The sequence below is a fragment of the Poecilia reticulata genome, linkage group LG22, assembly GCF_000633615.1.
Source record: "Poecilia reticulata strain Guanapo linkage group LG22, Guppy_female_1.0+MT, whole genome shotgun sequence".
Lineage (NCBI taxonomy): Eukaryota > Metazoa > Chordata > Actinopteri > Cyprinodontiformes > Poeciliidae > Poecilia > Poecilia reticulata.
The window spans coordinates 15,748,827-15,775,150 of record NC_024352.1 but is presented as its reverse complement, the minus strand read 5'-3'; the positions used below and the strand labels follow the sequence as shown (position 1 = coordinate 15,775,150).

The 26,324-nt window shown below is 38.3% G+C and overlaps 1 protein-coding gene across 1 annotated transcript in view; it reads right to left on the bottom strand.

Annotated features, from left to right (window-relative positions):
- Positions 1-7,268: 7,268 nt before the first annotated feature.
- The window catches only part of LOC103458690 (leucine-rich repeat and fibronectin type-III domain-containing protein 2), a 127,101-nt gene continuing 108,045 nt past the window's right edge, over positions 7,269-26,324 (bottom strand). The window contains exons 5-6 of the mRNA XM_008399680.2: positions 15,503-16,898; positions 7,269-12,831 (exon numbers count right to left, since the gene is read on the bottom strand). Coding sequence (XP_008397902.1) covers positions 11,841-12,831; positions 15,503-16,878 — 2,367 coding nt within the window. The 5' untranslated portion in view covers positions 16,879-16,898 and the 3' untranslated portion in view covers positions 7,269-11,840. The remainder of the gene's footprint in view (positions 12,832-15,502; positions 16,899-26,324) is intronic.

Sequence of the window (26,324 nt, the reverse complement as noted above, 5' to 3'; positions counted from 1 at the left end):
TGGTTCAGAAAAAGGCTGCCTCCACTTCGTGCGTCCTGAAAGCATACCCTCCAGTTGTACGGGAGATCCCTCTGGACCTTCTGAGAAAACTGCTGAGAAATACAAAAGATAAAACGGAGGAAACTGCCACAACTTGGACCTGAATCAAGACTGGCAGAGGCTCAATGTGGAAAGCTTACTGGGTTTAACCAACGAAAAGAGCCCCCTCGCATGTTTATTCATTCTTGTATGGCAGAATATTGCAGCTCAAGGTCACAGAAGGCTGGCATTTTTGTTTTTGAAATGGCAGGCCCCACATATGCTGCCACCACAATAACAAACACCCACTACCTTCCAGCAGATGGTTTGCTCAAAACTACCGTCATAGCAGGAAGCCCCCAAATGTTTTAATTTGCACCAGAAGATTCTGCCAATTCTCTGTATTGATCATTCACATTTTGTTGGACGCCATCTTTTAGTGAATACAGCTTCCCAGAGTGTCACTTGCAACAAAGTAGGTTTATAGACCTTAGTATAGTTGCTAGGATGCAGATTTTTAGTATTTTTATTGGTTAGTTTGTATAATTTGGCAGTTTCACAACAAGAAATCGTTGTTTCCAATCAAGTCCAAATCAAAGATCAAGTGTTGACTAGAACTTTTTTTGTGTAGAATGGGAGGCCTATGTGAACATTCTTCTTTACTTTTTCACATCTCATTATATCTACAAACTTGAGTGCATTATATTGGTATTTTGTGTGGTAGACTAACACAAATTAGGTGATGATTGTGAGGTGGAATCAAAATTGTGCAATGTTGAAAAAATATTTTGCAGATAAAAATTTGGAAAGTGTTTCTCTGGGTACTTTGTTCAATCCATATCTATTGCAGTTACACCTACAAATCCACTGTGCAACAAATTTAGATTTTGTTTAAATTGGATGAAGAGAATCTTTAGATAGCAATTTTCAAGTTTTGGTACACATTCGGTCTGGACTTTGACTGGACCATCGGTGTACTTAAATCATTCTGTTGTGGCTCTAAATGTTTGTGCAGGCTCATGACTCTGCTGAAAGGTCAACCTGAACTAAAAGCCTCAAGTCTTAAAGTCTGGCTGATGAAGGACCGCATTCCTACAGCATGATGATTAAAAAAGAAAAAAATAAACACTGCTCTGATTAAAGAGCAGGATCAAACTGTCCTTCCTTCAGCATAGGATTAAAAAAAAGATAATTGGATTAAATATCAGAACATTTAATTTTTGGACCTAATTTTAATGTCTCCCAAGAATCTGAGGTCAGGTCCAAAAAACAACAAAAAAAACATAGGAGGACATAAAAAGTCAGTATCCCTCTATTTTACTTTTGTGAAGTGTGTGTGAACACCAGAATCAGTCTAAAGCATCTCAATTCTCCATCCAATTTCCACATGGGTAAAAGAAGATAAAATGCATGTAGCCAAAGACGACGGCTTACCTTTCAGGTAGGTCTGGGAAAATTCAGGTAATTCTGTTTGTGAGCAAAAATTTCCAGGAGCACTCATAACCTGACAGCATGTCATAAACTATTTATGCTATTCCTTGTTGAAAGAAAGCCTCTCACTTCAGTAACAGTAGCAATATTTATGCATGAGCTCAGCAAACGGGTTTACAATATTTACCTGCTACAGTTGGATGCAGTGGTTTGGTTCCATTTGTCACCTGAAACAGCTGGATGATATGCCAGCGCATGGATGGCGTCGTGTGAGGAATGGCTCGTGCTTACGACATTTCTTCACTCTATTTACTGAGTGACATTTACACAATGTTATACAGGAGGGGTGAGATGAGGTAAGCTGCTGAGATGCATCCTGCTGTGCCTCGGATGTCACACTGAGCTTTATTATTCCGTGCTCACTGTTTGAGACGCCACTGCGCCGTAAATCGATACATAAAATTAGTTTTTTCATTTAAATAAAACCTTGGATTATATATATATATATATATATATATATATATATATATTATATTTTTTTTTATGTGGTCGCTTGAAGTTTTTGCAGGTCAGTGTGTGAGCTTGCAGTGTCATTGTGCTGTGGATCTTCATTAGTGTGATCCCTGTTTGAGTCATGTACTGTTGTTTATTCCAACAAAACTCAGATTCAGTTATGTGTAATGCAGTAAATCATATTTTGGACATTTAGGAGTGAGAAACCCTAGCATCACTTTAGTTTCCGACAATATGACATGCCTGGAGGCCAAAAAGTAGTGTTTTTTTTTTTTTGTCTCATCTGAGTAGATTTTAAGTCTGCGAAACGTAAATGTGTGGTTGAAATTGTGACCAAAACATTAACTTTCTAACTTCAGCCCTTCAGTGTTGCCTCATCTGTACCAGCTGGTATTGACATGCCCTCTGTTCAGAGCTATTGGCAGCTGAGTCCTCCTTCTCATCGGAGGTCAAACTACAAATACTACAGGAGTCGTGGAGCTGAGAGATTGGAGGTGGTCAGTTCAGGTGGAGAGGTGTTGCACAAGCATGAAGAAATGTGACTTTGAAACCAAACAAGAAGTTGGAGTTAGCTCGGCTGTAGATCAGTGCACTTTGTAGCCTACATATCTACGAGGTCAAACCTTTAAATAATTTAACATGAAATAAAAGTTTGAGGATGATAAAATAATCTTGATAACACAAAACGAAAGTTGGCACCAGAACAGAAATTTAAGCTTAATAAAGCTGAATGGTATTACAGAAAACCCTTCACCACTGGCATTTCAGTCTAATGAGCTGTCAAATCAAGTGAGTAATGCTTGACTTACAGACTAATAGAAATTATAAGGCACTTGTGCTTGGCAGTTTTAAAATGACTTGGCTGATACTTAGTTTACATGTAAAAGATGTTCATTGTTTTAGGTTACAAAACTGAAACCACTTCATGTAGATAGAGTAACTGTCTTACATTACTGCTTCATTTGAATTTGCTTCTGGGCAAATGCATAATTCTGCAAAAATGTTTCGAATAATTTAAAGCTTTACAGAGTAATTCACCCCAAAAAATGTTTTTACCACAATCATTTTTTGAGTTAGCTGTGTGACGGTGTTAAACTTATTTTTCTTTTTCTTTCCGCTAATCTGTCAGAGCTGAGTCTGGTAATTTCATATTTGAATACAATTTCCAACCAAGACTTAACTTTATCACTGACAGACAAAATAAACAGAATTTTATGCCCAATACAATTACATGGTGACTTTAAGGTTTTTCTGTGTGAATCCACTTTAATCATGCAAAGTTTCAAACAGCATTATTGTACTATATTTGCACATCTGTCAGAAACGTTTTGGCATAAAGTGTCTTGTGGCACACATGTCAGCCTTACAATTCTTGTAAGCAGTGGCGCAACTACACATTATTCAGGTGGATGCGAAAACATAGATCGCCCCCCGAGGTAAGGAACGTCAGGGTGAAGGAGCGACGCTGGCCCCCCCTCCCCGAGGCGACGATACGTAAAGGGTAAAACTCGCTACATTACCTCGTTATAAGGAGTGTAAGGCGTGCTGAAGTGTATGGGAAAACATCATCGGGGCGCCGCCCCCTCCAGACGGGGTTTTGGCGCTCCCTCTGGTGCTGCGCCCCTATGCGTTGCATACCCTGCATACCCACTTTTTGCGCCACTGCTTGTAAGGATTCTTCTCGGATGGGCACAAACTTCAATTAATTGATGGGTTTGATAGATGCAAATCTGGGAAAATATTCCACAAACTATTTCTGGCAAAAAAACAAAACTATTCACAACACCCTACAAATCATCTGTGTTGCCAAATTCAGGGTCTGTATCTTGGATTCCTCCAAGTGGGAATTGTCCCAAATTCTGTACTAAGAAGGTGAACAGACCAGATGTCCAAAGCATTAAAATTCTTTTTTTTTATTCATGGCATGAATTTAATGGAGCTGAACTCCTTATTCCATCAACCTGTGTTGGCCAAGAAATCTGGCTGGCTCAATTAGGCTCCAATCAGCCCATCAGTTTCAGATAACTCTTTCATTTGAGGCAAGAGATTATTTTTAGATCTGGACTTGGCAATCCACTCTTTTACATCTGCCAACAGTGTTGTTAGTGGTGCTAATCATATACGGTCACAACATAGTGACAGTTTTAACAAATATGTAAAAAAAAAAAAAAAAAAAACATTTTTAAATAAAAGTCACATATAGTTGGTAGAGTGCACGTACCATGAGCAGAGGCCATAGTGCTCCATGTGGTTGTCCTGGGTTTGATTCCCATCTCTGGCCCCTTGCAGCATGTCATCTTCTCTATATCTACCGTATTCCCAGCTTATTTACTTTTCAGTAAAGACCACATGAGCCAAAAAATCTTAAAGAAAACCATTAGTAATGACGTAAACATTAAAAATCTTTGTTAACATCAACAATCTCCATGGCGCTCGGCCTCTACTGAGGTTTTCTTAAGTTGAGTGTGGATTGGTTCCTGCTTCAGGTCAGAGTCTGGACTTTGAGAAGGTGCTAAACTGTAGCAACAATCAAGATAGGCTCCACTCTGAATAAGAAAATAAACACAAATTGTAAAACAAAAGAATGAAAAACCAAATGGCTAAATTAATTAAAGATGATTGCTTCCCTAATTTGGCAAATATATCAGAATTTTAATTTGCATTTTTGTTTCCAAAGGAAATAACTGAATGTAATAACACAAGGATGTGATTGGATTTTCTATTGGCTGGGGAAGCATTTTTTTCCCCACCGTAACCTCAAATATTGTTACAACCATCCAGCAGGTATCATTAATTGCTTGTTACTTGAAAAGCGAGAAGACGCCATTTCTGAAGCAAGACAAAATAACATCTGCCAGGCTCACATTTCAAACTTAACTGTGGCTCGACAACGTTCTTGCTAGAAAAACAACCCCTGCTCTTAGCATCTCTTCTGTGTTATTAATATTGTGGTTATTAATGCAGCGTTCTGGAAATAAAGAATCCCTGCGAAAGTGGCGACGAGGCTGCAGATGATAGATAAGGGCTGCTTTCAGAGAGCATTTTCTGTAATGGAAACCCACTATTAATGGGAATATGAGACCCACGCTCCAACACCCTCTTCAAACTTTTTGTCATGACCTCCAATGCAATCTGCTGAGCTTTTGTACAAACTCTGGCTAAACTGCGGCGGGTCGTGTTCAGGCATAAAAGATCATGGATAGATTCTCTGCAGGCTGCTGCTGTGCAAAAGCTGCATTAAAGAAAAGAAAAAAAAAAAGTAACGTGTGGGGAAAAAACATTAAAAAAACTACTTCAGATAATCTAAAAGGGGTGAGTGCCCTGAAAAATAAAACAGTAGTAACAGATTTTTGAAAGAGAAAAAGTAACTGAAGGTCAGAGATGAAAGAGGAGAAAATGATTAGTGTGAGTGCTCCCAGTAGGCACCGCCGTTAAAAAAACAAAAACACAACCGCGCTGTTCATATTGTATAATGATTAAACATGTGCCGATGAAAAGTTGATTTCAGTGACAGAATATAAAATAGTATATATTTTTTTTCTTCTCTGCTGATGACGGTGAGTCAGTTTCACATCAGAAGCCCTGTAGATTGGAGTATTCTCATCCCAAAATAACTCAAATCCACAGACATGAGTCGACATGTCATGAAATAAATAGTTTCATCTGGCTTCTTTTTAAACACCTCGCAGATACTGAAAGTGGCTAACTTTGGGTGGCGTTTCACTCAGTAGTACGCCGTATAATGTTGCAGTTAAAGCAATCAGAGCTTGGGTACAGCGTGTTCATCAGACGACGGCCAATCAAGGAGAAAATCATCCGTTTCCTGTTGCAGCAGATTTCTCCTGGGATCTTGAGTTTTTTTTTCACTGTGAATTTTCATGCATCTAAATACGTTCATATTAAGTATCAGGAGTATAAGTTGAAATTGAAGATAAATTGATTTGGGCCAGCAATCAATATTTAAAGGGTTTAAAGAAGATTTTTTTTTTTTTTGCTATAATCCGTTTCTAAAAATATGTTTTTATGCTTTTTCTAATCACTTTACATGTTTTTTTTCCTTATTGAAGATATCCAGACTTCATAAAAGGAAAATCTCCAGGAAGCACAAGGTGTGACACAACCCACAAGAGTAAAAACCACAAAAGTTCTTGATAAAATAATATTTAACACTGAGAAACTCAGGAAACATGTTGAAATGCAAGAAATTTAATGAAATTCTGGAACAAGATAAAATGCTGTGCTGTCCTGTATCGAGCATGTAAGCTGGGTTTGATATCCTCTTGACATAATCATCATTTCAAAACATATGCAGTTTAAAGTGGAAAAGATTCGCTCATTACTTTCAGACTGTAGAGTTCAAATAGATATAAAAAGGAGGAGTAAAAAAAAAAAAAAAAGACAGAATAGGCTTCAAATTGCATGTTTAGTGTTATGTCTAATCCAAAAGAGCTGTCTGGTGCAGAGGGAGGGGGTTGGATGCGTTAAATGTAAATTACTTTTCCCTGCATGCAAGCTGAGATCTACAACAGAAACAAGGTCTCAATTTAATCCAGTGTGTTAAAAGAACAAGAACCTGTTTCCTGTTGAATTAACAGCTGCACCCAGGCGACTTGCAGCGTGAACTGTTGTTCAGCTTTAATTTTCAAGAATGAGTTAATTGTAGATGATAACTTGTGGCAGATTTAATAAACAGTTTGACAGAGACACAGGGAGGCAAAACGTGAATTGAACACTGGAAGAAATTGTCAGATTGTTAAAAGTTTTATATTTTAGTTTGTTTCACTTTCATTTCCATGAAGGGATATTCTCAATGCCTTACTTGTCATTGTAAAAAAAAAATAAAATAAATGTGTATTTTCAAACCCAATATTTGACAACTGAAGGTCTATTAATAAGCGCTCGTGCTGCGTTTGACATCCAGCGGTCGTGTTCATCCTGCACCTTCGTCATGCAACGCGTTCCCCTTGTAGAGATTATATTTACTCTGTGCTGCCGTAAGCACCTTCACTAACAGATTATATGAATTAAGGCCTTATTATGGGCTCTGCCCAGGAGCTGCATGTACAGGTGATTTGTAATAAGGACAGTGTTGAGGTGAGTCAGCAGCGACTGGCCTGATTACAGCAGCTGGACTTCTGGAGGAAAACCCCCTCTGCTCATCTGCAGGACGGCAGGAAGGACACTCAGTGTTTCAGTGCTTCGTGAGGAGACGCAAAAAGAAGCAATTAGCATTGATCTGACTGGAGCGATGCAGCTGCTAACATGTACAACAGTTGACTTTTCAAGAAAAAGAAAACAAAGTGGAGCCAGTTTGGTTCATAGGAATTTATCAATATTTTATATCATTTTGTAGCAAAATGTTTTCACACAAACAGTATTTTTTTAATTGATTTTTTTTCTGCTTAGAAGTTCAGGTGAGAATCATGTCTATGTCGAGTCAAGTACACATTTATGTTATAGTGTTGGTTAGCAGAGTGGAGAGGGATGATACATGATGTTACACGCAGAGGCTCAACGGTTGCTTCCCACTGGTCACTAAGTACCAGAGCATCATTCTCATCTTACCATCACCCAGTTTTGATTTAGTCTGGTTCCATCTTGAGATGTCAGGTTTTGAAATGATCTATTTTCTGAGCAAAGATTGAAATAGTTTTATCTTCTACCATGAAGGAAAATGTAAAACCTTAAGTTCCATTAATGGTAAAAACAAACGGCACAGTTTCACTTGAGTCTTTCTTTCTTTTTTTGTAAGACACATCCAACTTTTCTTTCTGATTACTGTGTAGGTAAATATAGCAGAAGTAACAGCACAGTTGTCTTTTAATTTACACGAGAAACATTTTTGTCAGCCGAGGTTCTTGATACAAACAGTATTTTTGTTAGAGGTGCTCAAATCTGCTGGTGATTTTCAAAAAATGCCACAAACACATGCAGTTATATAAAAATTTAAACCTTATGTTTCTTGTTGACAACTAAAGCATGAACATATGTAAATCGGAGCAGCTTTATGATCAACCAAAAATAAAAGGTGTAAATAAATGCCTAGGTTGCAAATGCCACAGTCAGTCTGCTAATTGGTTTATTCCATCATAACCTACATTCATTTTCTAGACGAGAGATAAAAATGTGGTAAGTGAATATGGATGTTCTATTTTAAGATTAGCTCAAAATGTTAGTGCATTATTTTAGTTTTAACTTGTGGGAACGCTTTTAAAACTAGTCTTTAAGATTGTTTTGTTAAACAAAAGCAATTTTTAAGTACTGATATATATGAATACTCATTCACTTTTCTTCTAGTGATTCATAACTTGTGAACGATAAAAAACACTAATGCTTTTTATTACTATCTATATTATAATTATTTATGATAAAACAAATCTCAAAAAATAATGATGCACAAATTTTGTTTATGTGAGTTGTCAGAATTTTTTTTTTTACAGAAATATAATTATGACAAATTGGAAGTCAAGCTTAGCTAGGGGAAAAAATAAATAAAACAATCATTTGACTTTATAAATGTGACGGGGAAGCAAACACAAAACTGTCAGTGTAAAGGTAACATTAAGAGCAAATATGCACTTTAGTTGTTGATTCAAACACTTAACAATGTCCAGTCCACCGCTCTTGAAACATCATGTAAAATCCCCTTCAGTAAGCCAACCAACAACCACCTTTTGTTGGTACACCACAGTAAAGCACCTTCTCGCCGTTTGCTTCACATGGAAATAGAATTACTACTGCACAGTCCCCACCCTACCCCCTTACATTCTCACCCAGGTATTGTACAAAAAAATATACCAATATACAGAACAGTACATCTACTGTAGGAGGAAAAGGAAATGATGATCACCCAACATTTTTGAAATGCAGCAGAGTCCCACAGAATACTGATAAAGGCATTAAAACACAGGGATGATGCAGCTAACTTTAGGCAGTGATCTGAAAAGTAACAAATTTTTAAGTATCTTACTGCAATGTACAGCCCTGTATGAAGGAGAATAACAGATGAATTGTTCCTCAGGTGAATCAAGTCACGTAAACACATTAATCAAAATAGGTTTTGTATCATGCAACGTGGTGAAATAAATTCCCAGGCTTTGCAACTTATTGGCTCCCTAAAAGTCATCACTCTTCCCATTTTTCCAAATAAAATCCTCTCATGAGCAGCATAGTGACCTTTATGCAGCCAATAAATGACAAATTCCTCCGTTTAACCTGGCTAAATGAGTAATTATCATGCTTTCTTGTTTTTGTTGCCTGAAGAGTTTCAGAATCCGGTGATAGATCATGCTGTTGGCTGCTTTGGGCAAATGATTAAAAGGGCTTGATGAATTTAAAACACTATTTGCATTTGGCTACAGTAATTTGTGCTGATAGTAGCTGAAACCACACTCTTAGGGAAACAACGTTCACATCAATGAGCCGTTGGTCTGCAGGGACTCCTGCAAACCAGCACCAGATAATCAAATTACTTGCAAAGCAGGATTTCAACCTGAGCTGGACAAACGTTATAATTGTCTCCTTGGAGACCAACTAGGTGGGGGGGCAGGTAGAATAAGTATTTGCTGTCAGTATCTTTCCTGAAGCCGGAGTGATCTGAATATTGAGAATTGAGGGGGAATAAATTATTGTGAAATCAAGCTAACAGCTTCTTCCAGAGCTAATTTCACACGCTGAACCTTGAACTTAAATTTAAAACTTTCATTGCAAGTTAAGCACTCTGTTGAGTCATCTACTTTTACATAAAATGTTCTTACTCATCAAACACTTTCTCTCCACTCACCAGCAAGGATACAATAGAAAATGGATTTTGCCAGAAGGCCCTTGCCTCACCTCAACTGGGGGACACTAAATAAAATGGGAGATTATCTATCCAGCCTCTTTTGGTCAGAAGATCAACAGGTTTCCTTTCTATATACCAAAACCACTTCAGTTGACTCCCTGCCAATGCAAAGAAGCCCCATCTCTGACTGCCTTCCAAAAGTGGATCTTTTTCTATTTAGGAGTCCAGTCCCACTGCTGAGAGAGGTCATTTTAGCTACTTTAATTCATACTTTATTTCATTAGCTCAATCCCCACACTCATGAGTCTAGCCAAGGGATTTCATGTCCACTGACGGGTAGGTTGAGGAGTCTTGCCTCATTTCTTTTGTCACCAATGCAGGCTGGTACAGTGTTTGTATTGTAGATGTCCCTCCAGTCCAACAATCAGATCTCTTCCTCTGTTTTACTCCTACATCTTAACAACTAGGATAGTTAAACTACTTTACTTGAAGCAGTATCTTATAAAACTGAGATCTCCAGACCTAGCTCCCCCTCAGCTACTTCTTTCACCTCATTTGGTGATTTCTCTGAGGGGTTCAAGTGACAGTTGTAAAATGTAATCTCTCCAGCAGATCTGTGGAAGGGGCTCTTCCAGTTTGGCTCAGATGGCAATACCCAAATTACCTTGTCAATATTGAGAAACTGGGACTCTAATATGAGCACCTTCACACCCTTTCCTTATGAGAATCCAGCCCTCCTAAAGAAGCTAATTCCATCCAATTGCACTTACAGATGGCTTATTACCCACAACTAATGACCTTAACCGAGTGATGGAACATATATTGGCGTGCAAATTGAAAGCTTTATCCTTCAGCTCAGTTCTCTCTTTATCGCTATTTACTGATGCAGTGTCCACATCACATTCAGCAGATGCTGGTCTCATCCACAAAGTAAATCTATTCCTCAGTTGTACCCTGACTTGTAAACAAGAGCCCCAAGGTTGTTAGGAATCCTCAAGACGGCTGTAAGATTTAGCATTTACAGCAAATCCTGGCAAGGGGCTTTTTCCGTCTTGGGACATATCCAAAAAGCTACCAAAGCTACTTCCACTGGGACCCATCAATACAGAGAAGCAGTGATTCACAGCTTGGCTATTCGACCCACCATGTATAGGGCATACACACTTCTATAGACACAATTTGGTTAAGAAAACCAAACGGTGTCCAAATGACAATTTCATACAAAAGGTACTTGAAGCTTAAACTAATAGGATTGATTTGACTGAGTTGTTTTAGACTCCATACATTTGGTTTTGAGTGGTTCCTGCTCTAATTAGCTGTTAGCTTAATTTCCCAATTTGAGTTCCTCTGATTTCTCAAGATGAGATCACTGCCTGCTGTGTGCTGCGTCTAAGATACTGATTGCTAAAAAAAAACCAAAAAACACTTTTACAAACTTGAGTACAAGCACAGCCTGTGTTTTAAGTTAGCATTTGTTTTGTTTCTCATACGGTCACCTCATGCATAACCTGAGAAAATGATAATGATGATGAAGATGATGATAAATTTGCAATTGCTGAGGGAAAATAGGGGTATAAAATGGCAACATGAGAGTTGGTACATCCTGTGTAAACCTGTTTTTAATGTTTTGAGGTGAGTCTTTCTTCTGGCGAATCACCTGAAATAATAAATAGTAAAAATGATTAAAAAAAGAACATGAAAATAAAAATGAGTTTGTTTTAATTTTCTACTATACTAGCTCCTGTGGTCCCCCTCTTTCGACAGCTGGAACATTTCCACTTTGAGTCTGAAACGTGTGATCTAGGTTATCACAGCTGAAGTAAGTCCTCATAGAGTTCAGTTCCTTTAAAGACGTAAATCCAGTATGAGTATCTTATCGTTCTGTAGATAGTTTTTCCATATAGGTAATTTCTCCAGTTGATTCAGAATGGAACATTATTCAAATATAGTCAAGAGTTTCAATCTTGGACAGTCAGCTTTAGTTTTGTCGCATAATCATTTGAACAGTATTCACATGGTTGAAGTTCATACAGAACATCCCGCTGTGTTCATGTTTCTTTAGTTTTTAATATAGATCTATTGTTTGGTCATAGACTCAGACTGTGCTCTCCATAACCCACTCAGAGCTCTCAAAAGTGGGTTTCTCATCCTCACTGTCGTCGTACTGCAGAAGCATGCCGTTAACAGACAGGCTGCGTTTAGTCCAGATGTTACTGATCCTACGTGGCTGACTGCTGCGACACTGCACTGCCCCGACATGCCCCATGTCGAATGAGTGACTCCTCTTGGGTTTATCCTCATGTTGAAACCCAAGGAGACGCCCCAGCATTGTTGTGGACTCAGCCCTCCCAAGCAGGGGTTCTTTGTCAGATGGTGGTGCCACAGCCACTGTTGTCATGGGATTGGCAACAGCAGAGGACGAGGAGACAGAAGCTCCTTGGTGGTCCTTTGCTGCACCCCGTAGCTCTAGTGACGTAAAGGCCCCTAGAAGTTGGTCCAGGTTTTGCCGAGCCTTAGTGCCGTGCACATGCCTCCTAAACTTGGTACTTGGCAGGTTGCTGCATTCGCTGGTCTGCGCATTATAGCCTGCTCCTCTTCCTGTTTGGCTGTCCAACGAGTTAGAGGACGATGATGATGAAGAAAGGCTACTCTGGAGGGATCCACACTTAAACTCCACCATTTCTTCACGCATGACCACTACTGTGGACTTGACCTGTGGTGGGGCTCCATTGAACCTGTTTACCCCCCCATTTGTCTGGGAGTATGTGTTACTTACGGTGGGTAATTTACTGGTTTGAATCCCACTGGTTACCTTATAGCGCACCATAAGGATGATGATAAAGACCAGCAGAGTCGCAACAATAATGCCACCAATGACCAGAATCATGGTGCCACCCATAAATCCACTGTGCAGAGACTGGCATTGTGGGTAATCTTCCGTGGTGACGAACTGGATGCATCCAACAATATTGGTGGCAGTGAGAGTGGTTGCGGTGTCATCCCAAATGGCCAGAACACACAGGTCATACTGCATTCCCGGCACCAGGTTGGTGACTACGAAGGCCCGGTGAGTCCTGGGAATCATCCTGAAAGCACAAATGGGAAGTTAAAAAAAAGCCAAAAGTCTTTCCGCAGGGGAACAAAACTGATAAGAATAAATATGCTTATAGCACTTTTGAATTAGACAGAGCATATAAAAGAAATGCCAAAGAACCAGCATGTTATGTAGCATTTTACAGTATATGCAGAAAGTAATTTAAAGAGATTACTACTTTTCTTCCACTGCGTAACATTTGATTTGAAGGATGCAAATGGTCAACTAGATTATACCAAATGTTTTAGGATGTTTTATTAAAATGGGCATCAATAATTATAAGATACCAAATGGATTTATTCTGAGCAAACAAGTAATTTTGCTGGATTCATTTAAGTGGGAGTTATAAATAACTATTCTTGTTGATGCTAGAAATGTCTCTTTCTTTCATCTGCTTGATGGCATGATGTGCTTTGGATGGTACACCCATCAACTTGTTTGAACTCTGAAGGCACCAATGGGACCGTTTGCTGTTCAACGTAACTGTCTTGTTATGCAACCTGCAAGTGAACTCGTACATTTGCTCTGCTGCCCCTCGTGGCCATGATTGTTTTTTTATTTATCTGAATTCTTAGGTGGAAAACTCAGACAAAGGTGAACATTTGCAAGCAATAAACTTATATTAGTTTATTTCATATCATTTTAGAAACTGGTTTTCATAGGAAGATTTATTTTTGTTCCTGCTCGTCCTGGGGTATAAATATGTAATTGTAGATACAACATAGTGAACATTAAGAATTAAACAGTAAGCACTGTCACTAACAATTTTTCACTTATCCTCATCAGGATAAATTTATCCTCACTAGTCTCTTTTATGGATGTTGATGAGTTTCAAAATACTTGTTGAAGCATTGCTTTAAACATTATAGTTGGCTAACATTGGGTTCTGCACAGCTCTCTTAAGGTTCCATTATGGCTTTCAGTAATACATTGTGCAACTTTTCAACAAGTTAAACTTTTACTATACGGTATGGTATGCAGTGGCAAGTAAATAATTCTCATTGTAGAATAATGTAATTCACATTGGCTTGCAATGAATTACCTTCTAACTCTTCCTAGACTTATGGGCTTAGTTGTTAGCACTATAAGGTAATTGGTTATATCTTTCTGGTTTGGCTCTTCCCTGCTGCAAACTATCACAATTCTATCACAGTGTATTATTTCTATGCTGAAAATAAACAAGTGTATTTGAATAGCACCATATAATTAATTAGTTCCATCTTGAATACCATAAATGAAGCAAGAGCACACTTTATCATCTACGTGATTATAAAAGCATGTCAACAAGCATCACATTTAGTACGTTTACAATTTAAAAACTGACACAAAATTATTTGAAGTTACTACTAGCCACCTGGTGAACGTAAACATGGGCTTCAACATCAAACATAAATAATGAACTGTTTGACCCTTTTTGAGCTATTGTAGCTGCACATTGTTGCATTCATTTTGATCTAATGAAAACAGTCCTTTCTGGGAACGCTATAACCCTAAAAACATAATGAATACAATAGATTTTTTTTGGTCAACAAATTAATTATGGAGCTTTCAAATATGCAGCAACCCAATTTGTTTTGCAGTTATTGCTAGTAATCGATAAAAAGAAGCAGGGATGGAATTTAATGTAATTTAAAAGAAAAAGAGAATGCAGGGAACTGCTTTAGCTTTGTCGGGTTCCTCATGAATGCAAATGTAGATGACTCATCCACTACTGTCACCAGGCAGAAAAAGAGGAAAGCTGGCACAGAATGTGCATGAAAGGGAAGCAAATCAGATAAAAAGCTTATTATTGAATTTGCACAGATGTGAGATGCATCAACTCCGCTTGTGCAAAGTAACATCCTTCATTGCTGCGTTTCTTAATAATCTCAGATTCCCAGCTAAACACCAGTCCTATGCAGGTAATAGCAGAAAATAAATTATCTGATAAGGTTTTGCAGAAATTTGCTGTCAATTATTGGAGCTTCAGCAGTCACATAAAACCGCTGAAGCTTAGAAAGGTATCTAATTTTCACAATGGGTTGTGCCTTACTATGTGGGCATTCTCTGGAAAGATCTATAAATGTTACTTTAGGGGATACTGAATCTGGAAAAAGCTATTTTTCTTCTCTGTATGTACCACACTATTTTTTAGCTGAACACTGAGGCTATTTTCTATATTTCCAGACAATTATCCATCAGAATATTTTTTTCCATTCAGCATCTCATCTAAAACAGAAAATTGATTTCACAGAGCCCCCAAAGATCTTTTGCTACTGTCGCCAAGGCCCACACTTTGTATGGAGTTCAGCAGCTTAAGAGGGATACATTAGAATGAGCTCTATAATCCTTTTTCTTCTTGGGTTTCTAATTAATGGTTCAGGGCAAGGATTTCTCTTTGGATTTCTCAGAATGTGAAAGCTGCATCCCCACAAAATTGTCTGCTTTATGGTGAAAAAAAAAAAAAAACCCAAGAAGGATTAAGAAAGATGAATATTGATCTCAGAGTAACGCTTCAGAAGACATAGTTGTCTCAAGAGCTCAGACAATTAGCAATTAACTATCAAACCTGAACTTATTATGGCATTTTGAGGTAAAGAGATTATGTCTCAGTCCTAATTGGGCACTTTGGCCAGTGAGATTTCAACTTTAATTTGGAAATAACTGACTGCGGCTTCTCTTACCTGTAAATGAGAACTTCATCATCAGAACAGTTGTACTGAAGCTGGAACATTTTGACCTTTGGAGTTGATTTGCTTACGGTCCACTTGACCAAAGCAGAGATGGCAGTCACTTCAGATACAGAAACCACCTTTTCTGGAGGAGGCTTTGGCTCCCCTTTACCTATCTTAGTAGAGCTGGTGATGTCTGAAAGTCCTGATTTTGGCAGTGTAGTACGATTAGTACTGTTAGTGATGTGGGGCAGTTGAATGATTGATAGCTCGATGGAGGCAGTAGACTCCCCTGCGGCGTTGGCAGCAATGCAAGTGAAAATGCCATAGTCCTTGGATGTGGTGACTGCTATGTCAAGGGTGCCATTTTCATATACAGTGGCTCTTGAGGAGTTCCCAATCAAACGATCATCTGGAGCAACCCAATGCACAGTTGGCATTGGATCTCCGACTGCTTTGCAACGCAAACTAGCTGTTTGGCCCTCCAGCACCAGCAATTTGTGCGTATGCTGAGTGATCAGTGGGGGCTCGCAAACAAATTCCTCCTCACGGACAGACCAAAAGTAGCGCCCCTTTAGACTGGCTGGAGAGGCACATGTTTCCATATCATCCTCACGGTCCAACCTTCGCAGCCACAGTACCTCACAGTTACAGTGCAGTGGGTTTCCACCAAAGCTCAGAGAGAGTGGAGGTGCATAAGGTGTACTCATCACCATGCTGCTCTGGGACCGTGCAAAGATCGGGTCTGGAGGAAGCTTCTGGAGGCGATTGGATGTCAGATCCAGACGAGCCAGTTTTTCAAGGTCTGTAAAAGTCCCCTCAGCAATAAAGATGATGAGGTTATGGTCCAGACTCATCTGATGCAGGTTGACCATCTTACGGATGGCCTCCCAAGGCACACTGCGCAGGTTGTTGTAAGACAAATCCAAATCCTCCAAAGTCAGCAGTAAATCATCGAAAGCTGAATCTGAGATTTGATTTAGTTGATTGTTGTTGAGGATCAGGTGCTGCAGATTGATCAGCCCTCGTAGGTCATCCGCTCCCAGTTCAGTCAACCGGTTGGTGTCAAGGTGCAGTGACCTCAATGTCTCTAGATCGATAAAGGAAAAAGGCTGGATGCTGCTGATGGTGTTGCGAGACAAAGTGAGATCCACCAGACCTGTCATGTTGGCAAAGTCCAGAGTGGTGACCTTGAGAATGAAATTGCCTCCCAACCGGAGCTCTACAGTTCTCCGGTCTATGTCCGGTGGAACAAAAAGCAGACCTTTTGAGGGGCACAAGGTACCCAGAGACTCCGAGAGGTTCTGACAGACGCAGTATTTGGGACATGCATGGACCGTTGTCATAGCGGTTCCCAGAATCAGGAGGCAGATGACCACTTTGTCCATGTTACCTCATTTAAAGGAACCTGGAAAAGAAGAAAATAGGAAACTGTTAAAGTTTTGGCATTTTTTACTTGCACAAAATCACTTGTAGTAGTTGGATCATTCAGATTAATATTGTGCAACATAAAAAAGGGTCGAGTTTCTTAAGGAATTTTACACACTGATGTCATCAAGAGTTTCTTTGCTCATTACATAATCAGCTTACCTATATTTGTCTCTTCCTTTATCCTTTTGTTTAACTCACATTCATTCCTTGCTGTTTCTCCACAGCATTTGGAATAATAAAAAATTATTCTGGCTAGAAGAAAAGATTGGAGAAGCCTCAGGTGTTCGATGGAATCGGCACGCTTTCATGAACATATTATCAACCCTCACACCTGGCTGAGTCCTCTGAATGAATGGTCACCCTTGGCTTCATCTGGTGAACTTTTAATTCCCCAAGATGTTTGTTTCATTAATTTCTAATATGCTTAAAAAAAAAAAAAAAAAAAATCCATCTTTGTTTTTACCCAAGTAATTTCTACAAAAGAAATACTCCTCTTTGGGTGTTTTTTTTCTCTGGAATCATGGGCACAATCAGCTTTTTTTTTTTTTTTGTGCTAATATGTATCAGTGAAATCGATACTGGTTGCTTCACACGGGTGTTTTTTTTTTTTTTTTTCTTGGTTTAATGTACAAGACACACTCATGTGTGAATTGTTTTTGAGTTTACCATCAGGGGAGTGTTCAAGAAGTTCAGGCTATGGACCTAACCTGCAAAGATGAGTACGAAAAAATCTAGACATTCGTTGTGTAACTCGGCTTAATGCTTAAAACTAAGGTTCTGATGTTGCTTTTAGTCAGATCTTATGATTATGGATCTGTGTTGGTGATTTCTTTTCTCTGTCATTTGCCATCTCTCCCACTTATAGAATGCATTCCCTATTTATTTACAGATGCAAATGTAGAGTTATTAGCATAAAAGCACTGTTGTGAGAAAAGTTTTGTAAATTGGTGTCTGTATCCCCACTGTTTTTTTAGGTTAAAGTATTCATACCCCTTGAATTTTTTCACATTTTGTCACATTGCAATCACAGACCTCAATATAAGTTGGGATTGTGTCTGACACAAAGTAACACAATTGTAAAGTTATGGAAATTTGTAAAATGTGGCATCCATTGTATTAAGTTGTACTTAGTCAACATGGTAGATATTCCATCCATCCATCCATTTTCTTGCACCCTTTTTCCCTCAGTGGGGTCGGGAGGGGTGCTGGTGCCCATCTCCAGCCAACTTTTCGGGCGAGGGGCGGGGTACACCCTGGACAGGTCGCCAGTCTGTCGCAGGGCAACACAGAGACACACAGGACACACAACCATGCACACACACACTCACACCTAGGGGCAATTTGGAGAAGCCAATTAACCTGACAGTCATGTTTTTGGACTGTGGGAGGAAACCGGAGTACCCGGAGAAAACCCACGCACGCACAGGGAGAACATGCAAACTCCATGCAGAAAGACCCCAGGCTGGGAATCGAACCAAGAACCTTCTTGCTGCAAGGCAACAGCTCTACCAACTGCACCACTGTGCAGCCATGGTAGATATTCTTTCACTGCAATTTCAACTGCAGATCATTTGTGATATGACCCCATTAGAACATGCAATACAAATTGTTTTATTATTTTCAACATTCTTGTGTGAAGTCTGTAATCCAGACTTTCCACAAATTATATTGTTTTTGTTATTTGCTTGTCTTCACTATGCAGCACAAGTCATAAGTGCAATTAAAACTCTTTGTCCACCTATTTAAAAAAAAAATTGTTCAGCTTCTTTAATATATTTTTTTTACTTTTATATTTCAGAACCCTGAATAAGGAATAAAATCCAAAATATGCAAAGCTTTTCAATGGCATACTTACAATTAGCAAATTCCAGTAGAAGAATACTTTTCCATACATATTCATAAGGTAGGCTTGAGAAAGAAATTAAGTTAACTTAAAGAAATGAATCCAAAGCTGTTGCCCTAGGTACCCAACAATCCTCCAAAGGCAACTTTAAAGCTATCCATGTTTTTGAATGCAGCTAAAAAAGACCCGGGACCAGGTTGAGTAGGTAAAAGCGCTTTTCAAAAAAAGTTTTGATCCAAGTCTGCCAAACTGCCATGAGAGGTCAGACATTTTTGAAACATGCAGGACAATGTACTCGTGCTGAAGAATTGCATCTATTTAATCTATATTTTAAAAAGATAAATTGCTTCAATTAGTCAGACTTATTTGTGCATTATATATTTATCTCAACCTTTGACCTTTATGTTTTGAGTCAATCACATTTATTACAGCGCTGTCTGGGTTTTTTATTTTTGTGTGACACCCCAACATCATCCCTGCCCCCCTCTTGGTCTCCTTTAACAACTCCCTGGATTTTAAAATCTCGATTCCACCCCTGTGCCACAATTGACGATTTTAAGTTTTATTTGACGGCCAATTTTTTAATTCACATCGGTAATCTCCGACAAGTTTTTGCAAACACTAGGTAAACGCCACAGTCATTGGGTGGATAGCAATAAACTACATGTGGCTCTTAAAAGCGTGAAAGTCAATATATTTCCAGCTGTTGGTCAGAGCTGAACAAGTCCAGTTGGCTTCTTTAAAAACACTTAGGTTGTTTACTGTGAGGCTACACTCGATCATAACCTGACCTTTTCTCTCTAAGCTGCCACACGTTACTGAATCCTCATATACGAATTCAAAGAGCTCTGCTGAAACTGTATGAAATTCTCTGTAGAATGGTTTCATTTCATCCATATTTTTGCAGACTTGATGCATACGGTTCTGATCTTCTCAGCACTCAAGCTAATCCCCACAAGGCTTCACAGCGAGAACTGTCAGCAATGACGGACAGTTTCTCTCACGGACCTGTTTTAATGGATGGCATCTAGAAGCACAGACTAAAAAACTCCTGAAATATCTTCTTTATTCCAGTTCACATTTCCCTTTTTCCTCTGAACGGGGACAAGCGAAGCAAGAAACCATTTTGAGAAACAGTAGAAACTGCAGATCTAAAAGTAGAGCCAGCTGAATCTCGGTAAGACTATTAATGATAATGAAATCAGAACATAAATATACCCTGTGGAACATGCTCTGTTTGTGGTTGCAGTGGAAAGTTGGTAGATGCAAAGTTAAACTGACCTTTCAGAGATGCAAAAGGTTCAGCTGTAAGGAGGTGAGGGCCATGGGCAGTATTTAAGGCGTTTAACTATTTACCTGCTGCTTAAACGGTTTTTAAACATTTATAGAAATATTACATTTCATCTTTGTTAATGCTGAACTTCTTATTTACAGTTTTGTGCACAGTATGGAAAGGTAAATCATGTACTATTTTTTATTGAAATGGAACATGAAAGTGAGATCTTCATTGTCAGGATTTATGTCTATTTATTTCCATAGTAAAAATACTGTCCACCCATTAATTAATGAGGAGTCTATCCATTCATACATTCATCTGTCCATCATGTATCCATTTGTCATTGCATCCACCATCCTACAATCTGGCCATCATCAGTCCTTTATACATCCATTCATCAATCCATCTGACAAACAATTCATTTATTTGTCTCCTCATCATCCACGCACATACATTTAAATACCTATGCAGAAATACATTTCAATAATAATAATAAAATAAAGGAATTTAAAATGACTGAACATTAAAAATGTGTGCAAGTCCTGTGATTCATAAACTATTACTAAAATGTCAAAAACTAAAATCTAACTTTGTTAAAGAAAACTTAAGCATTTCTATTCAGGCTTTTTTTTTTTCCATGTCCTTGTCGCATACATTTGACTTGCAGTCACTTGAAGAAACAGTAGCTGATGGAGATCAATATATTTATGTGCATTTCCAGAAAGTGAACATGAATTTATGGATCTAATTTCCTGCCAGGAGCAACAAAGCTGACACATGTCTGATCATGATCTGATCAGATTGTGCCTCTGAGCACATATTAACCTAAAAGCCAGATTTATGTACCGCATGTTTCTGTATTTCAGGTGTGACTGTCAGTTGCTAAATAAACATTAATGAATAGCAATAATATAATACCAATAGTTGTTTACTTTGTGGTGAAACTACATAAGATTTGATTTAAAACTACCACAATGAAGTCCATATTACTTGAAGAAGACAAAAATAGGAGAATGCTGTTTAGTAGGCCCGCCTGCTGATTTGAACTTGGAAATAAAAATGCAACTTGGCTGGAGACCTTGTACATAAATAAACTGTTCATCCTCTGATAGTTTTTATGTCATTTAATCAGTTACGCACTTCAAATTGAGGAACATCTATTGGTGAACAAGTTATCACAGTGTTGTACATAAAAATGCCAAAAAAGTACATTATATGTTTATATCAGGTTTTAATTATGTATCCCTTTTGAGATTGCTTACTTTGTAGTTGATATACTGACCGTGTGTTCATTTTTATTTGTTATAGGGAGTGTTTCAGGGAGGGACAACAACAGTCTTTGTTTTGCTACTGCTCTTGAAATATCTCTGGCTGTGTTTGAAATAAAATAAAATAAAGTAAGGGCAAAACTCCTTCCAGATGCATCTCCTTGATTTTCATACTCCTTCAGTGCTCTGTCTAGGATTTTGCCCATTGAGTTTGATTTCTCTGGCAAAATTTCAATCAGCCCAATCAGGGAACAGAAGGAGTTGAGAATGATGTCGATTTTCTGTACTGTTTTAGAATCGTAGTCTATTGTGGTTTGGCAATGGCACTGAAGCCATTCAGTCCGTGTTGGAGAAGAGATGCATTTAAAAGTTGCAGGAAAGCACTCCAGCTTTAGACACATCTAAATTGGTTAGTGAAGATAAAGCTTTATGAAGTAACCTAGCAACCAACCTAGCAATCAAGCCAAACCAAATGTTTGGCTTGATTGAGAAATTGTTTGAAGGTTTTGGTTGATCCTCAATTGAGGGACAAACTAGCTGGCTCTAAGGCCAAACTATATTAAGCTTCAAATGGAAAAATCTAATTATTTAGGCTTCATTTTCAAGTAGGGACAGATCCAAGATTTAAAACGAATAAGACACCGAAGTAAAGAAAAGCAAAAATTTGAAATGAGTGAGAAAGAAACTGTTTTGCTTATTATGGATGAGCTGAGGATCCATCTTTCAAAACGGAAATTAAGCCATAAGCTGACATCCAAGTGTTTTGTCAGTTCTTAGACAGCACACTTAAGATGCCATGATAGACTTGCTGAGTTCAAGGAGTTCATCAAGAGACATCTGTCAACCCAGAGTACTAATTATGCAGCGAAATTTTAATTTTCTGGAAAAATAAAACACGCATGGTCTGATAGTCTCTTCTGACAATCTGCCTAGAGAAAACCTGCCAACCATTTGGGAAAAAAAAAAAAAATCAGCTGCAACTCCCAGGCAATGATAGTGGAACATTTGGGATTACAGAAAGACAAAAGGTCGGTATTTCAAGAGAACAACATTATTTATACATGGAGCTTTTTCTTGTCCGTGACTATCAAAGCAAGTGAGAAGTCAAAGAAAAAAAGAATCAGACTGTCAAAGTCAATCTCCAGAGTTAATCTCCACCGACCGAGGCTGAATGAGAGGAACATCTCATTCAGCAGGAGGAACATCTTATTCATGAAACATGGTGTCCATCCGTGGGTTACCGGTTACTTCAACTTAGTAAAAAAACAAATAAAAACACTTTTATATTTGGTTTTGTGGTGTTCTTTTAGCTTTCTTTGTAATCTGAATGCCATCAACCTCATTATTTTCTTTAGAATGATTTGAAGATACAAGTGCGCAATATCTTGGTATTAACATCACCATCAGCTGGTGTTGGTCATGTTCTAGCATATTGGCTGCCGTCAGATAAGCAACCATGACATGAGCAACCAATATTTACTATTTCCATTTTGTTGCCATTTGTGTGTGTTTGGAAGGGGGGAGTGAGGGACATGGCCATGTATTTGTTCTGTTATGTGCCTGTGATAGTGATGCAGCACAGGATTATGGGATGTTTTAACAGTAACAGAGAAGCAATGAAAACAGTGTGGTCACTTTTACACACTGTCCAAAGGAAACACAGGTAAATATATATAACAAATCCTAAATAGTGGTTAAAAACTGGCATAACGCCTGTGACGATATTGGCAAAAAGTGTCAGAATTGTGCATCTCCTATAATCACTTTTCTGTAGCTTAGAAAATTATTCTGTAAAAAGATGAAGACATTTTATTTAAGTCAAACTGGACAAAAAAATACAAAAGTCTTAAACTACATTCAATGTAATAGAAACAAAAAAAAAGCAGCAGTCTGCAGACTAAAGACTGTATATATTCCAGTCTTTAGTCTTTGTCTTCATTCTCCTCTGCCAGGTTTGTGCACTCTGCTACCCATTTGTTGTGACCAGGATGGTGTGAAGGAAATTTATTTTCCCCTTAAAGCTACTCTTGCATTTTGTAAACATCAGCAGAAGTGCTGCCACACAGCTTGTGTTGTCTGTTCTGTCTATGAGCGGATCAAAACCACCCACTTGGCAGCAGCTCAAGACGGAGAAGAATGTCACATGAAAGGAAGGCTGTCGCATTCCATGCATCGCACCGGGCGATATAAGTATACCCATTGGTCCCCTGAAAAACGATGAAACCCTAGACATTTTCATCAATCAAAGAAAGCCCCTGGATGCCCTGAACAGAAAGTGACAAGCAGACATGTCCGGGGAAAAAGATGGTTGGTCACCCTAATTTATGGACACTAAAGCAGTTTTCACACTAGAGTCTTATGGTCGTCACACTGAACATTAACACATAAACAACCAAGTAAAAAAAATACATAAATCCACCTCATCTCTACAGGAAAAATAACTAGGAAAAAAAGGAAAATAAATAACCAAACACAGCAGTGGCTTGAAAAATTACAGATAATTTTTTTTTTTTTATTTGAACCCTGTTAATAACATTTTTCTCCACACCTGTTAATGAGTATAGCTGTCAGTTTTAATAATAATAATAATAATAATAATAATATTTATATAAAATAAATATGAAACTATGTAAGGTGGCCTTAGCACCAAAAAAGGAGCTGTCAGTATTAGACAACATATAAAAAAAAAAACAAACAAAAACAACTGAGCACAGAAATCAGCTAGATTGAGCTAATTTCTTAGGTCATACATCACTTCTCATGCAGCCTTTTTATTACTTTAATCTGATGATTTAAGATGTTGAAACTAAACTGCCTCAAACTAAAACCTGCTGCTTTACATGATGGACCCCTTTGAGTGACAGAAGGTAGCGCAAATCAGAATTTCTGCTTTTTGGCAATGAGACAGCATCAGCTTTTTATTTAATTTTTTTTAAGGTGTGTGTTGTGAGCAGAGGTCTCTTATGTAAGCGTAACCTTCATATGAACATGGCCTCTGCAGCTGTTTTGCCATCTGTTACACAAAAATCCAACTGTTCTGTAGGTAGTGCTGGCCCTGAGAGAGAGGGCAGTAATCCTGATGGCTTCTTCTTTCCTTTCTGCAGCAACAAATCCCTCCATTGTTGAAATTCAAGGATTTAATGCGGACACGTCACTCTACAGTCTGCTGAACTCTTTAGACCCCAATTTATGCTCAAGAAACATTTCTCTGCTTTCCTTTCTCTGTTGAATTGTTTCTCTTTTGACTCTTTGGTTTGTTATTTTTGACTTTTTTATCCTTTTCATAACATTTAATTTTTCTTTTTACAGTGTCTTGCACGTTTTTTTTTTTTACACCCTTTGTACTTTTTCACATTTTGCCACATTTGAATCGCAAACTTCAAGATATTCCATTTAGATTTTATGTCGTAAACACACCCTATTAAAGTATACATGTTAACTTTTTAAAGATCTCGAATGTTGCCCTGTATTTGAGAATGATGCTACTACCTCTTGTTCAGACATCTGCTTCACAGGCCAAACTGGCTTCTTTTGGTCTAATCTGACCCAACGATCTTCTACATGTCTTTCGAGTCATCTACATGTAAAACATACAGGACAGTGGTCTCTGAGGACCAGGATTCGGAACCACTGATCTGCATGTCAGTCAGAAAACTGTAAATAGGATATATTTTGCTTTTCTTTTGGATGCTTTTCTATACAAAGATGCTAAAACCCTACTGCAGCTCATCCAGAGTTACCGTGGCTGCTTCTCTGATTAATGCTGTTCTTGTGCAGTTTAGGTGAACGCCTTCCCTGTTGTGCCATGCTCTCTAGATTTTAGACAGTGGACAGAACGGGTGTTTAAAGGTTGGGTTATTGTTTTATGACCCAACACTGCTTTAAATCTCTTCACATCTCTTACCTGTTTCTGTGTTCCTCGGACTTCATGGAGTTGTTTGTTCGCTAATAATCACTTGGATCACCTAACAGCTGAATTAACTTCTGATTATTAGAATTAATTAGAAGTTGATTTCACTTGATTTTATTTAGTGGCATCAGATTGAAGAAGGCTAAAAAAAACATATCCAGGTTACACTGTGGGTATTTGAAAAAAAAAAGAATTTTCAGGTTCTAAAAGATAGTCTTTATTTCTCTCTGAAAACCTTACTTTATTTGTTTCACTCTTTAAGTTATTCTTGAATCTGATTGCGTTCTGCTTAGAATTTAGTTTTCTGGTTCATGTGTTTATTTTCTGCCTATCCCTTGATCCCAGAAGTATCCCTTGGAGTTTCAGGTCGGTCCCACCTTGCCTGTATTTGTGTCGTTTCTAAGAATTTTGAGAGCATTTCACAATTGTCTGTGACATTATGTGAGTTTGTCACATACATTCAGGTTACCACATGGGAGTTTGTGGTTTTAACATGTACTTCCTCCCATTAGAATATAACTTAAAATGGGAGGCATTTTCACTACGTGCCCATTGTAGAAACATATATTTTTTTAGCAATTTCTCTGCATTTTAACATTTAAAAGTACATTCAATTAAAGACAAAAAAAAAAGCCACCTAGTCTCTAAGCACACTTCTAAGAGGACAGACAAAAGTGGACTCAGTTGCATTACATCTCTCTCTCTCCCTCTCTCTGCTCTGCAATTTGATAAAACAAGTCAGGATGACAGCTAAACCTGCAAGTGCTGTGCACAAACCACTGATGCCGCGTTGCATCATTTGTGGGTGCTGACACTCAAAATGGTGACAGCAGCTTTCTCTGTGCACATATAAAGTTGCCCCAAGACAGAATATAAATGATGGACTTTTGGACTTTGTTTATTTTTTTCCCTAACATGAATTATTGCATTCTGACATCTTTTTAAAGCCAATTTGAATAGACTGACACATTTTTAAATCAGAAAAACGTCAATCAAATGTCAATGCCGCTTAAATCTTAATAATTGTTCGTGAAACTCAGTGGCATTAAATGCCACCAAGCATTTTCCATTAACTGCCAACAAGACTCGCATCTCGATTGTGACTG